General features: G+C 39.4%; 1 protein-coding gene, 1 long non-coding RNA gene and 1 pseudogene across 3 annotated transcripts; 1 reads left to right on the top strand and 2 right to left on the bottom strand.

Moving 5' to 3' along the window:
• The first annotated feature begins 274 nt into the window (after nt 1–274).
• On the top strand, nt 275–14,640 carry LOC113666773 (uncharacterized). The gene is made up of 2 exons (XR_003445825.2): nt 275–430; nt 12,441–14,640. It is a non-coding gene; the product is annotated as an uncharacterized LOC113666773 (long non-coding RNA).
• LOC113666772 (suppressor of cytokine signaling 3) lies at nt 1,729–3,227 on the bottom strand. Its single transcript, XM_027182562.2, has one exon. The coding sequence runs from the start codon at nt 3,081–3,083 to the stop codon at nt 2,505–2,507; it is 579 nt and encodes a 192-aa protein (XP_027038363.2). The 5' UTR covers nt 3,084–3,227; the 3' UTR covers nt 1,729–2,504.
• Nucleotides 9,323–10,394, bottom strand: LOC149033946 (uncharacterized; annotated as a pseudogene). The gene has a single exon (XR_016183034.1). The product of XR_016183034.1 is annotated as an uncharacterized LOC149033946 (transcript).
• Nucleotides 14,641–15,259: the final 619 nt, after the last annotated feature.

Below are 15,259 nucleotides of genomic sequence, written 5' to 3' on the forward strand. Positions count from 1 at the left end.
CCCTGACCTGGTGGGTTTTGGTGAGTTTGTTCATCAAAGAGAAGACATGTGAATGACAAGCCGGGAGGAATATTGACCTCTTAAAAAGTTTAGGTGAACTGGTACTTAGTAAATTTTATATAAGACAAAATGCGCCTTGTTACGTTTTTTTTTAAACTCGATCAGTCTCCTCCCCTCCCCCATTACAAGTTAAATTTTCTTCCCCAAGCCCTCCCCTAGCCTCACCTCAGCTCACTGTGATGTCACGGGTGTCACGAGCCTGGCTGATTAACTCGATTCTAGGCTCTTTACCGAGGTGCGATAGTTTGAGGGCGTTTACTGAGGTTAAGAAAAGAATACTGCTTGCTTACCTAAGCAAAGGTAAATAATTAAGCATCGTTATGCGGATGACATCAAGCGACCCTTTCTAAGATCGTAGTCTGTGCTTAAGGTACTGAGAACTTTTGTTGTTGTTGTTTTTTCCGACATCTTTAAGATTTTGTTATTATTCAAGATGGCGGCAGTTAGTTGGGGTATCTTTGAATCATGTTAAAATGAGCTCAGAAGATAGGTTTGGTCACTCAGATGGGGAACTCTAGCTAATTAAATGTTAGTGTTGGAATCTTCAGCTCGGTTGCCAGGATGAACAAGACAAAACCTTTCAAGTTTCGTCCGTTAAGGCGATCGGTGTCAGTCAGCTGATGTGTTCATACGAAAAATTTTCAGACAGTTCGGGATCGAAATTCTGGTCGCAGTAAATGCAAATTCGTGCTGAAATACACACCCTATCAGATGAGCACCGTTAGATTTTCCATAAGGAAAGGGTGATGAGGCGAGATGTGAAAGACGCAGCCTTACTAGCCTCAAGCCAGGCTTGTGAGGAACTCGAGGCCTTGATATTACTGACATATATACTACGCCACTTAACATTCAATGGACTTAGAACTAAGCTGAGCACTATTAATTGTCTGTCAGAGAAGTTAACTCAAATGTAACAGTTTAACCTTTAAGGAAGAATAAGTAAGGGTTATTTTTTAATGTATGACATTGCAAGTCAAAGAATTCTTGAGCACTCTCGAAGAAATTATCGAGGTCAGCGGTGTATTAGTATCTAAGTCTGCAAACACTGCACGCATTTGTTCAACGCGGTGGCGTAAACTATATGACGCAAGAGTTATTGACGTCACCTGACATCTCCATACTAGGAGATTTTAGTATGCACGATAACTTGATTGAACATTCGAGAAACAACTTGATCGAAGCAAAAATTTCTATAAGTCATTTTCCAAATATCAACGTTTTCATCCTTGGGCAATGCAACATTTCCTCACTTTAACGTGATCTTAAGAATGTCATGTATCCTTTTTGATACTGAATCTTCCTAAATTTCAACTTTTTTTTCAAAATCATTTACCAAGTAAATAAATCCAAATTTTTCAACTATGGTAACCACTACCACCTTCGAAAGTGCCAAAATGTCTTACACACTCATTGTTTGCTGCTTTTAGAGAGACAATTATCTGCTCAAAATGGAAATATTTTTTCAACGTAGTATACCGCAGCTGGTTATTTCAAAAGACTTCCTTTAGTGAAAAAAAGACAACTTCCTTGTGGGTAATGCACGAAGTAACACAAATTAAAGATCTGATTTTCTCCTATAAAATCGTGAATGATCGATGTAATCTTGAAAGAAACATGAGACTTGCCGGTAGTGGTTCTTTAAGGTGGTACCCAGACAAATATTTTCACTTTGAAGTCACAAATCTCTTTAATGATGTACTGATGTCTAAAACATTGCTTATCTTCGAATTATTGGTACAATTCTGATGCATGTGTTTTTTTTTTTAAATAAGCCTCAGTTTATGAAAGTCTACGGTGAACTCAACGAAATTTCTTTTTCTGGAGTTGCTCACCAGTCAACAAAACGAAACAAGTAGCGGGTGAAAGAGGAAATTTTCTTGGAACTGAACCTTGTGGAGGTCACACAGGGCTAGAAACAGAACAATATTCAATTTTATTCCGAGGAAGTAATAGCGAAAGCAACCGTTTCGAGAAAGACGGGAAGTTAAATTACTATAAGAAAAAAGTGTCTCAGGTGTCGCTTGTTCCTCCTTAAAGAATAATTCACATTGTATTTATGGACTTTATCCAACACAAATTATATATACATCTTTTCAATTCACTCTCAAAGGTACGATGATATTGGATTGATGGGAGCTTTTTATAGATTTAAATTTACAGTTTGGAAAGCGACCAGTGTGATGGCCACACTTCCACGAATTCGTAAATCTTCGATAACTTATCGAGTCCTGTGCAATTGACCATAAATGCACGTTTTAGATACCTATACATTTGAATTCTGTGATGTGATAATGTTTATATACTGAGAGAAGGAAGATATTTTCACTCCAAGAGCGCAGCCGTTAACAGTCAGGCCAACTCGATCGCTTCAACGCCAAAATAAGGAAGCGAAAATTCAGAAAATATTATATAACTCAATCAAAATACTTCGTTCCATATACCTATTAGACTGGGTAAGGATACTTCGACAAGTAAAATTTCACAGTGTGTGGAATCCTCTTTGCGTCCTCGTTGGATCCACCAGCCAAAAGTTGGTTGTTAAGCGCTCTACGACATAAATGTTGGAGACTGGCAACTTCCTTATACAGCGGACGCCACAGAAAAAACTTGGCAGTTGCTGTCGTTTCGAGTTCATCTAACGAGCTTCTTCCTCTCGCTTGTAAAATCTTTCTTGTCACTATCATATAATAAAGAACCATCTTTACGGCGCAGTCAAACTTTGGAGGTCCACTATGATGGAATTTCGTGTTTGTATTTGTCTTCGATGTGTCCTTTTTGTCCAGAGAAAATAGACCATCTGAAAATACGATTCTGACATTTGTAATCCCAACCGCAGTGACTAAACTTATAGTAAATAAATGCCGCGAGTCAGAACTGTCGCGAACAAGAAACGTCCCAATCGCCTGATCTCGAAGAACAGCTTTCGCTTTGATTCCACTTATGGCTCCCCAATAAAAGCCACTATTCTCCAATCTTTTGACAGCAACCTCTAGCGAAGAAACAGCGTGTATATCAGCAGTCATCGATTTCGCAAACGACTATAGTAACTCTGAGTCCTGACGCTTAGCTCGTTACAACACCGACTGATCTTCGTGTTCCTTGTGACCCATAATTTTGTTATCGTCAATTCCCTGAATCTGCTACCATGGTTCCACAGTCTGAGTATCTTAAATATATATTTCGTAAGTAACATGGTTGGCGTATTTATATCTGGACAATCATTCAAGACGCATTTCCGAGAAAAAAAAAAACCGTGTCGTCACAATTACGAATTCGTAGAATTGAACCGGAAGTTTATAGCAATACGATTTTCTAGGAAAAGAAGCAACCAAAATCGAGCGTAAACATGCATTTTGGCGTTTAAGATCTAACCAAGTGATCTCGTGAAGGGGAAAACCTTAGTTTCCATAGAACGTAAAACTGTGCACGTTTTTTTGGGTAACACCACGCGGATGGAAACGGAGATATCGCTCACTTACACCGGAACACTTTAGAATAGTCCCTGTCTATTGTTATTCTCGATCATTGTTTTAAAAACTGACCTGCTTATTTCAGCGAAACTACAACAAATCTGCAAAGGAAACAGCTCGCTACCTTTTAGAAGGTTAGAGAACGATATCTCACCATTAAGTTGAAAATTAGTTCTGAGGAGATGCTCAGAAAAGCTAAAAGTTACTGATTCTCAAAAGGAAAATTGATTGACTTAGACGAGTTTGAGCAGAGTCTCAAAGGCTTCCTATTGTCCCAATATTTACCTGTCTTTCTGTGTGAATAAAACAAAATTTAGTCCAGAAATTGCACAGTAGGTCTCGTAGTGAATCGGTAAAATAATTTGCTTTATTGCTGTTGAGGTCAGTTTTCTAAGAGCTTTGGGCGAAAGCTGCAATAATCTCAAAAGTTTGCAATGTACGTTAATTGTTGAAATACCGGAAGTACTACTCAAGAGGAACACGTACGGTTAACAAAAATTATGCTCCAGCGAAAAATCCTAAGCTTTTTTCGTGTGTAAAGATCTTTGCTAGTAGAGACAGTTACATCGAAATCATTGTACAAACGAACTATATCACCATATCACGTATGGAAGGAAGTGAAGAGTTCACCTTTCGTAGAAGCTCTTAAGAAGATCATATTGCCTTTAAATTTGTATCCCTCCGTTCAGTGATGATAAATACCAATTGTCCTAACCTTTACCACAATATGAAATATTTCCCAAATTTTATTCGGCAATTAGTGTTATGGCTGATTTAGACTTAAAAATCTCTCGACTTCGAGTATCCTTTCACCATAATATATACTTAGACTTTTTGACTGAACTGGCATAACTGGTAATCATATAAGTTTGCTGTAAGAGAAACGTTTGGTGGACGTTGCAAATAAGACTGAGCAGGGGTACCTCGTGGAGATAATGCATCACGCCCTTATCCCCACCCCCCTCATGAAGGGATGTTGACATTTGTTTCTAAGAAATAGGAACAATTCTCAGAAATGGTCGGAAATAAGTGTTGATTGCAGATGAACCATGAACTGAATGGGTAACGAAAATTTTGTTTTCAACGATACAGCAAATAATACAAAATGATTTCAAAATTTATACCAAGGAATTTTTACCTCACTGCCTTATGCCTTCGGCTCGATTTATTCCTTTCCGTTGATACACCTCTTTTGATTTCAGCAAAATAGCCTCAGGTTGTTAGAGTATTTCTCAAACTTAATAATAATTCATGCTGAGAAAACAAAGGAAATTACAACTGTGAAGGAGGTTTGGATATGTGAACTTAATTATCATAAAATTTGGTGAACTTTTGTTTTGATTTTCTCCAAGAATTATGAATGGTTTGAGAAGCTATATCAAACATTCGAAAGGGTGTTTCATCCGAAATCCAAATACCTTGAAGTTGGTTTAAAAAAACTTGGCTACGCCTCGTTTTTTCAACCGCTTCTCGGTGTTTGGATATCGGATGAAACACTCTTCCTCGTGTTTGATATATTACTTAAAAACATGTGCGATCGAGGTCTTGTGAGGTTTCGAACCTCTAATCGCCAACAATCTCCGAAGTTACGTATAAATAAGTGGGGCATGAAATCGCGATTGACTGGACTTTAAACTCTCAGACGAGCTTCAGCAGAATGTTCCTTTCAGTCCTACGCTTAGCACAAAAGTTCGAGCCAAAAGCTTCTTTACTCGAGAACTCAGCCCAAAATTTACAATCTAGAATTCAATCTTAATTAAGCGTCTCTCAAGTCTCTGTTGCTTTTGATGAATTTCGTACAAAGACACCAAGCGCTTAGCTCATTTATCCTCACGACGATAACGCGCGTGACTAAAATTAAGTGTCACTAATTTTTTTTCTTTTACTGAGTGGTATAAATAATAATGAACCATTATGCATGAAAGATAGCTGCGTTTTCGCGTTGTAAACCTGTTTAGCTACCTTTTGTTATGCAAAATTTGCCATGAGTTTGTCGCGGCATAAAAAGTCGCACAGCATGTGGAAACCAACTCGACATACCACACTACAATAAACAATTATAACTTTGATACGTTTCCTGGTCACGTCTGCATTGATTTATTGAAACAATAATATCTCATATGCTTGTAAATGTGAGAACATCACTGGAACGTTTTCAGGCTTCTCAAAATATGACAACGTTCAGCCCAAGCTCCAAACTTAGACTAGCGTAAGAAAGTTAGCAGAAGGAAGCCGTCAAGAAGAATTTGAAGAAGGGAGCGAAGTCGGAAAAACAAATATTCAAGCATCATTGCACACGGTTCCATGCACACAGCTTGAAACCTAACGATATGTTCACTTTTATTCCCATGGAGTATTTTTGCCTCTTTGAGGAAAAGACGCTTTTCCTTCTCGTCCTCACCTTACAGTTTTTTGATAACGACCTTCTCAGAATTGTTTCTCGCCACAAAAACCAAACCATAGGATCCTCGACCGATAGCCTCTTCTTTGTCTCGCAACTGCTTCCACTCGAATAATGGTAAACCATGACAATCCAAAGATCCGTCTGAATTACACTTCCCTTTCAGAAAGGGCAATTTAAACGCCATAGAGTTGACGATTTGCAATTTGTTGAGGAACAGAAGAAATCCGCTGAACGAATTGGTGAAATAGCCTCTTTTTTGTTTAGAAAGTGGTGGTGTTTTGGACACCTGGTCGCGAAGAAATTCTTCAAATTCTTCTTGACGGCTTCCTTCTTCTAACTTTCTTTTGTCTTTTCACGCCATGAGAAATTCCCACGCGCGTGACACCCTGCAAACCTCTCTTCAACTAGTGTTTATTCGTGGATGAAAAAACGCTCGTATTGAAGGGCTCGTAACGAGGGCTTGCTCTCACGCTAGTCTAAGTTTGGAGCTGGGGTTGAACGTTGTCATATTTTGAGAAGCCTGAAAACGTTCCTGTGATGTTCTCACATTTACAAGCATATGAGACGTTATTGTTTCAATAAATCAATACAGACGTGACCAGGAAACGTATTAAAGTTACAATTGATTATTGTAATGTGGTATGTCGAGTTTGGTTTCATGGCAAATTTTGCTTAACAAAAGGTAACTAAACATGTTTACAACGCGAAAACGCAGCTATCTTTCATGCATAATGGTTCATTATTATTTATTCCACTCAGTAAAAGAAAAAAATTAATAACACTTAATTTTAGTCACGCGCGTTATCGTTGTGGGGATAAATGAGCCAAGCGCTTGGTGTCTTTGTACAAAATTTGTGCAACATGCCCTGACATCCGTTCCGTGTTTTAGGATTTGGGGTCATTTTCCGCCGTTCGATGTTTTAGGATCTGAGGTCATTTTTCGCCGTTCCGTGTTTTAGGATTTGGGGTCATTTTCCGCCGTTCCATGTTTTAGGATTTGGGGTCATTTTCCGCCATTCCGTGTTTTAGGATTTGGGGTCATTTTCCGCCGTTCCGTGTTTTAGGATTTGGGGTCATTTTCCGCCATTCCGCCGTTCCGGCTTTTAGGGTCGCACTGTATTTCTGTCTTACTATCAGATTGCAGTGACACAATGAAGAATTTATTTTCCTGTTAGAACTCTTTCGGTCTTGAAGCGACATGTGTATAAAAAAAGGTCTTCATCAGAATAACCACGGGTACCATCGAAATTGAAACCTGTTATTCTTGGCTGAAAAAAAAGGAGTTAAAATTGTTTGGTCTGATTGAAAATTTGCGAGTAGCTATTTCAGATCCTCCTGCGTTTGACTTTGATTAGATTGAGAATATTTTGCAGGGAAAATAAACACTACTTCCACTCTCTGGCAATTTTAGAGTAGAATGTCGTATTAATTGTTACATCACAGCTTCATTTTCCAAATTTTAATATACCAACTTCTTAATCAGAAACAAATATTTCAGTCTCCGTGATAGAGCGAGTAACTTTCTAAGTTATCAGACATGAGACGCCGTCAGTAATTTCGGGCACGGTGGAGGCAACTTCGCGAAATGCTGAGTAGTTTTAGAAGCGAAATATTTTGTTTTCGTAGTTTCTACGACAAAGAACAACGGAACACATCATCAGTCCTTACAATTTTCGTTTCAATAATTGCTTTTGTAATCGTGGTTAAAACCTACGGATCCTGTTTTTGGTTTCTAGGAATCGAGAATAAAACGACTTCCGCGAAATTTCTTGTTGATTTTCTCGGAAAATAACCATGACAATCTGATGCAAGAGCAAACTTCCTTTTTTAGCACCAGCTGTCACAGCAAAATTTATGAATGAAAAACAGCGTGACGGCTTTTCAAGTTTTCCAAGAAAGAGCATCCACGCCGAAATTAACCGCATGAGGAATTTTATCATAATGGGAAATCTATTGTTTTTTTAATACGCTAGTGTGTATAGAGCCCATCTGGTCTCTTTTCATTTTCGATTCAGAACTCAAAGTTGCGGCGTCTAATTGAGTTTTTATTTTTGAAAACCAACGATGGCTGACTCCTTACTTCACTTTACGCCATCCCCACCCCCCACCCCCCACCCCCCACCCCCACCTTACCTTATCTATGCAATATCTCGGGCTGTTTACATAAGATCTTAATCTTCTCTACCGCTTTTTCTCGGAATCTTTTATGCTGTCGACAAGAGAATTATTGATTGACGGATTGTTGAAATAACCAATAAGAGTGTGCGAGGCCGTTTGAGAGCAGAAGTCAAGCAAAACGTTTGAAGGCCAGCTGTTCAAGGTTCGCAATCGGAGCTGACTGATTTGTCATATCGCCTGGTCGGTGAACTTTCTATCGATGGCTCTTTTGCCATCTGATAATTCTTTTTTTACTAAATAGTAAATAAAAAGAAAAAAACATATATTAGTCGATATGACTTCAAGATGGCGGCGGTAGCGAAACGAGCACGCAGGTTCGTTCTTCCATCGGTAACATCACCTAAACTTGTCAACTTGATACTTGCTCTATTGCGGCTATTTTGATATGACTTTGAAATGGTTCACCTATACAGCACAGAAAGCATGATTGTTCAGCTCCAGAAGTTCCAGAAGCCTTTATTCGCTGTTCTTAAAAACAATACCCTAATAGTATTCACAGATCTGCGAATTTCACTTCTAAAGGTTCTTTAAACCCAAAGTTCTTTAATATTCAAATTTCACTGCGTCTTGTGCCATCAACCTTTTTTTTTCGTTCAGTAATGTTAAACTAAATCCCGGAATGACTGGCAGGACCAACACCAATGAGCGATCTAACACGAAAACTCCGAAGCGCCGTGAAGACAATTTCACAAGAGGGTCTGAATGGGGGGGTCAAAATGTCGGTTGTCGGTTAAAATTTCATTACTTTGTCGGTTGTCGGTTAAGATTTTTGACCTTTGTCGGTTGTCGGTAAATCTCAGTTAATAATTAAAAATACACGTTAATTATTCACATTTATTATGCAATTTGCCCAGTTTTAAGACTTTAAACTCTAGACGAAGTGTAATACTTGTAATAATTCATTATTTGTTTTCACTTAAACCTCGTTAACGCTGTTTTTTAATTTAGCAACGTGCTCATCTACCCCACTTTTGTTTGCAAATCTAGTATACCGATGAAATTCACCAAAGCTTTTATTATAGATGTGAATTTGTTTCCTGTCGACTACGGGGCATCGAAGTAAATCAAGAGAGGTAAATTCTACAAAGAATGAAACACCCACTCTAGCCCCTGGGATACCTAATTTTAATTTGTAAGCTGCGGAAGTCTCTTTTCTGAGACGTCCACAAAAACTCACTACACTTATTATTCAACGGCTCTCGTGGCTTTTCTGTGAGGTTTCTTTTTTTTCTCTTTTTTTTTGCCAAAAATTTGGTTGTCATACGTATCAATCTGCACCGTTGAATGGATTTTTTAACTGTTAGTACCTCTTACATGTCGAGACGCACAAATGCACGAACAGCCCTGCCGGATCGGGTAACACACGCTCTGTTGACAACCTCTGGATGTTCTTCAAAATCTGATTCCTCGTCATCCGAATCTGTCTCATACTCATCGATTTGTACTTCTCTGTGATCCTCAAACACCTCAGTAACATCCCCTTCGTCCACAAATTGTATGCTGACAACGCGTTGTGCATTTGCTGACGATACAGTGTTTTCTTCAGGATATCGAAGCCTCTCTTCAGACTCGTCGGTGTGGTGAACGGCGTAGACAGCTGGCGGCAAGGCCCCATCCTTATCTTTTGTGGTCTCACTCCTAACCGTCCGTTGGCGTACTGGTCTGTAACTCTCTAGCCACTCTTTGATCTGTCCTTCCATCCCTGGTGTTATGTCCTCACTTGGCAAAGGTGTCATCGTAGCTATAGCAGAAAGGGGCATGGCGGATTGAGGTACCGGATTGTAGGATTTGTCATGCGTGTAGTACTTTGCTGCCCATCTAAATGTGCGCTTCAGAGATTCCTTGCAAATTGTTCCAAAATCCTGGGCATATGTAAGTACCGTAAATGTCTCGTGTTTAAGGTGCGAAACAGCGTGCAAATTTTCCACTACTGTTGTGAACAACGTTTCGAGCAGCAGATCATCTACAAATTGGGGGTTAATGTCCATCACGTTCTTGTATAGCCTTTCTATGCAAAGACACAGATACTTGCGTCTTCTGTGATACAGTTCCCTGTGGACCATTGGTTGTAGACGTCTCGCTCAACTTGTTGTTTTCTGTGTTTTCAGCCATGATTTGGGCTTTAAAAATAGCTCCACGGTTTCTTTTACCAACGCTACAAGAAGACGGCGCGAACATTGGTTGTCTTGGTTTATTTTTAAAAATACATTTTAGCCCGGCAAATTCTTTATTTAAGCACGCAAATGCGCCACAATGCCCATCAAAGTGATAATAATACAGTTTTTAGCCGGAATTTAAAAGAAACTATCTTTACATAGCGAACGCACCAAGTGAGCGTTTTTCGTTGTATAAACAAGGCAGTGTTTATAAACAAGGAATACCGCAGAATTTCCAAAGTAGCGAAATTTATGACTTTTGAAAATCAGGTAAACGAACTACAAGTGCTAATTCAGCCCTACCATACTGAAACTTTTGAAGGTCTCCTTGTTGCCTTTCGTTTCTCTCGATGTCACCTCCTTCAGTCATGATCCTCTTTGCCAGATTTTCATCTCCTTTTGCTTCTTCTCGTGATTTCCGTTTCCTTCTCACTTTTGACTCGTCACCTTTCTTCTCAGTGTCGTTCATTGACTTCTGCTTGCTTTTATCAGATGTAGCCGACGCCTTCAGCAACACTACTGGCTTTCCGGTCCAGTTTGTGACCTCTTGGATAATGTGTACTAAAATATTAAATACCGTGTGTTTTAAGTTTTCTCTTTAGTAGGCTTTTGAGAAACTTACACAGTTCTTATCAGCAAATGCTCGTCAAGATGTATAAAACGTGCACATCGAGCGAAATCTCTCGTGCGTAGCTTCCCTCGAGGAGAGAATTGAATATTATTTGAACGTCTGGTTTTCAGAAACGAATAAATTTAAGGGCGTGTATAAATGAACTGGGTCTTTAATATGTTAAGCTACACTGTTGTTCATTCACCAATTAATTAGAAAGAAGCTTATAAACTGATTTACTCGCTACTTCTTTGTAGAGATTTTTCTTCTCAATTTTCGCATTCAAATGGACGGTGAAAAAGAAAAAAAAAACATTCCGCTCCACGAAACAACAAACAAAAAACGGAGGAACCAGAGTTTAACCACGTTAATATTTGAGCTTAATATTTAACTACAGAACTAAAGTGATTCATCAAACTCCGCTGCACGCGTTCCACACTTACGTTGAGCTCACTGCTACTTTCATCCGATATTAAATTTGGAAGTTCAAGCTGCCATTGCCCTTCCGTCACAATTGCAAAATTTTCGCATTTGCCTGCAGGCGATTTCGCCAGGCGAAATAACTTTAACGAAAATCCGCCAATTCCATATTGATGTGCCTGCTCCTTTAGTCCTAAAAACTCCGCAAGATGTTTTTTTAGTTCAGATACTCCTCTATGAGCTTCTTTGTCTACTGGGACCCTGCTTCGATGACGTTCGATGGCGACTTCTTCACCTTTTCGAAAAAAACTCACGATGACTTTAGCAATCCCAGTCATGACCCGACCGCATGAACAAACAACGAGCAATAAAAAGACAACAGCAGGGCGTCTCGTCGGCTCGATTGTGAGCCGCTGTTCTAGAAATGAGCCCACGCTGCTCACCGAAAAGAAGGATCCCGTGGATTTAAAGTAATTTGAAGACAAGAAATTCTATAATTCGGCTAAATTTGGAATTAATGTGGTTACGTCGGGTGAAGAAGGATTTTCTGAGCTAGAAATCATCAAAATGCTGTTCTTTCTGAATACAAACATCCCTATCACGTCTGACCATGTCGGTTATCGGTTGTCGGTTAGAATTTATTTGTCGCTAGTCGGTAATTTTTTCCCCGTTTCGTCGGTAGTCAGTAATTTTTTACGCCCTTTGTCGCTAGTCGGTTAACCCCATTCACACCCTCTCACAATAGCTCATTTCAATGCTCGCTCTTTACTATCAAGAACAGGGACCACTCCGCCCTCATCAAGGACTTCGTCATTGCGAATAAGTTTGACATCTTTACTGTTAGCGAGACTTGGCTGGATATTGAGATCGAAATCCCGGGTTATACCATCTTTGGTCTTGATCGTCCAAACAAAGTTGGAGGCGGCGTGTGTGCCTTTGTGAAAAATAATCTCATGGCGATCTGTCACTGATCACTGAATCTGGCCTTCACCTATCATGGTTCAAAGTCCAGGCAGGAAACTGCAATTCATTCCTGATATGCACGGCTTATAGGCCTCCTTCCACGACTACAGACTACTTTCATACGGATTTTAGTGATGTTATTTCTGCTATGTCACTAAATAAACCTATTTTTATCCTAGGCGACCTGAACTGCAACCTACTAAAGTCATCCAATCCTGCATCACAAGCTCTCATCAACGTCTGTTCCTCACATAATTTAACTCAATTGACAAATCTGCCGACAATGATCACTGAGTCACCTGCAACTTTGATATACGTCATCCTCGAGTTGAATAAAAACCTAGTAAGAGATACAAAGGTCATACCTGTTTCTAGTGGTGACCACAATTTAGTTATTGTTGTTCTTAAACTTCGGCGACAACGTCCTACGGCCGGTATGTATAACGACCTGGGTTTCAAGGATTATTAACATCAGGCTTTTCTCCACGATATATCTCAAGTCCCTTGGTCTGACGTCGACCGTTTTGACGACATCGAAGATAGCCTTTATGCCTTCAATCTTTTATTCAAGGAAGTCCTGGATGAACACGCACCTGGAAAAACGATCAAATTACGGAGACGACCAAACCTGTATTTTACGGACGAGATAAGAGAACTTATGAAAATAAGGGATTATTGGCAGAAGTTGGCAAGAAGAACCGGCAATCCAGACACTTGGATCGAATACAAGAATCTTGAACACGAAGTTAACTGAGAGGGGAATTAGACAGGCAGAACGCGAGTCCATAGCAGATCAAGTAAAGAGAAATCCCAAAAATTCTGGCCACGGAAGTCGCCAAATGCTCTCCAAACTCCCTGACGTACGTTTATCGTTGTTGGGGAAAGATCTTATTATAAACCGTTAAGGATCTTGGCGTTACATTTGATCCGAACCTCAATTTTTACGATCACATCCTTAAAACTGTTGCGTCTTGTATGTCCAGCCTTGCTCGAATCAGTCGTGTTAAGCATATGTGTGATAGAAATACTCTAATGACAATAATTAATACCCTCGTATTTAGTAAACTGTTTTATTGTTCATTCGTTTGGTCGAATGCAGCAACTGCACATCTACTTAAGCTTCAAGCTATACAGAACTTCGCCATTACAGAATCGCGCCCATTGAAAAACGTCGCACGGGAAAATGCAAATAAGCTAGAAAAGAGAAAGAGAGCATGCGTAACTTCACACAGGCCTGTCAATCCGACTGTCAGTCATGTAATCCCCCGTGTACGCAGTGTTCGAAAGTATTGTTTCTTGTGCAGACAACCGAAACGTAGCGCTTTTCATCGAAGAAGAATAGACGTAATTAGTGGCGTTATCTTGATTAGGTTATATTGTTTAAAAATCGGTCAGATGTAAAATTAAATTACCTTTCAAATGCCGGGTTTTCAATTTGTGTTAAGACTCAAATGCGGAAGATTTGCGAGGTTCGACCATCAACTTCGCCAAGAAAGCAAAACATCACAGAAATATTCCTTTTAGTAAAATTTCCGTACTGCCCCATACTATCGTAAAACAAATCTGTTTTCCCAATGGTAAAGTATTGTTTTTGTCACTCTATCCAAGAACTGAACGTATAATGTAGTGTGGGGCTGTGCGGAATTTTACCTTCCTTTTTGGCCCGTTATTGCCGTCAGTTTCAGATAACACGTCGGTAGTCTAATTACTTTTCGAAAAGCTTAAGTATACGTTGTAGATTCCCGCTCCACGTAGGTGCACGCTCACGCTCATAAGCTTACGGATGAACACTTCACGCTCTTTTGATATGCAAACGCGGCCCTCGCTCTTTACCGACGAAAAGAGCATTTCGTCACTTTGAAACAATGCTAATTGCTCCAATTGTATCTCCATTGTCTCTAAACGGACGCAAAGCGAAATTTTACAACTCCCGTTTGGGAATTTGTCAATTCAGATCTAAAGCGACCGAAGTTGGCGGTGAGCGTTTGCAACCTCATTCCTAGGTCATTGCGCCCGCAAAGCATCATGGGTACCCCACTTTTCTCGGGCGACGCTTTTCAATGGGCGCGATTCCGTAATGCCATCCGGATCATCAGCAGCACCAGGAAGTTCGATAACGTGAGCCAGATCTTAAAAGATTTACACTTTCTTCCAGTCAAATCGCAGCTATAATATGGCGATGCCGTACTTGCATTTAAATGTATGTCTGGTCTAACACTCAACTAACACTAGAAATTTTTACCTTCTCAACATTCCTCGTTTTAAGAGCGCTACAGGACAGTTTCGTTATGCAACGATTTAGACAATACTTCTACGTTATGAGAATCTGTTTTTATCTGTAAAAGAAATTAAGAATTAAACTCTCACGTGAAATTTTAACTTCTTGACATATTGTAATTTTTATTGTAATTTTATAGCGATCGTATTGTAACTTTATTCTACATATTTTAGTTTTAGATGATTAACACCGAAACCCCTCCTGGGGAGTGTTAACAAAGTTTGTATTGCATTGTATTGTAGTAGAAAAGATTCATTTATTGTATTGTCTGATCACAGGCGGCCCAAGCTCACGTCTCGAGAAAAAGCCAACCATGAATTCATGAACGCGTCACGCGTTGTGTGACTCGGTGTTAAGTTACGGGAGGAACCGTTGAAAATTTGAAAATTTGAACACGTTATAAGGAATAGTATGGGGAACGAAATATGGTCGATTTACAACGATAAATATTTCGAAATATGAATATTTTACACGTAAAATCAATAAAAACTTACTCATGCCCCGTGTATCCGTCGTAGTTTCTAGCGATTTCTGCTGTTTTAAGCTTGCTTTACTATCACTGTTATCCATGTCAAAATATGGATAACAGTGATAGTAAAGCAAGCTTAAAACAGCAGAAATCGCTAGAAACTACGACGGATACACGGGGCATGAGTAAGTTTTTATTGATTTTACGTGTAAAATATTCATATTTCGAAATATTTATCGTTGTAAATCGAC

Source organism: Pocillopora damicornis, chromosome 14 (genome assembly GCF_964200805.1).
Source record: "Pocillopora damicornis chromosome 14, jaPocDami1.2, whole genome shotgun sequence".
In the NCBI taxonomy this organism is placed as follows: domain Eukaryota; kingdom Metazoa; phylum Cnidaria; class Anthozoa; order Scleractinia; family Pocilloporidae; genus Pocillopora; species Pocillopora damicornis.

Bases quoted from the DNA above. Each gene is read 5' to 3' on its own strand.
- LOC113666772 (XM_027182562.2), bottom strand. From the start codon at position 3,083: ATGACTGCTGATATACACGCTGTTTCTTCGCTAGAGGTTGCTGTCAAA.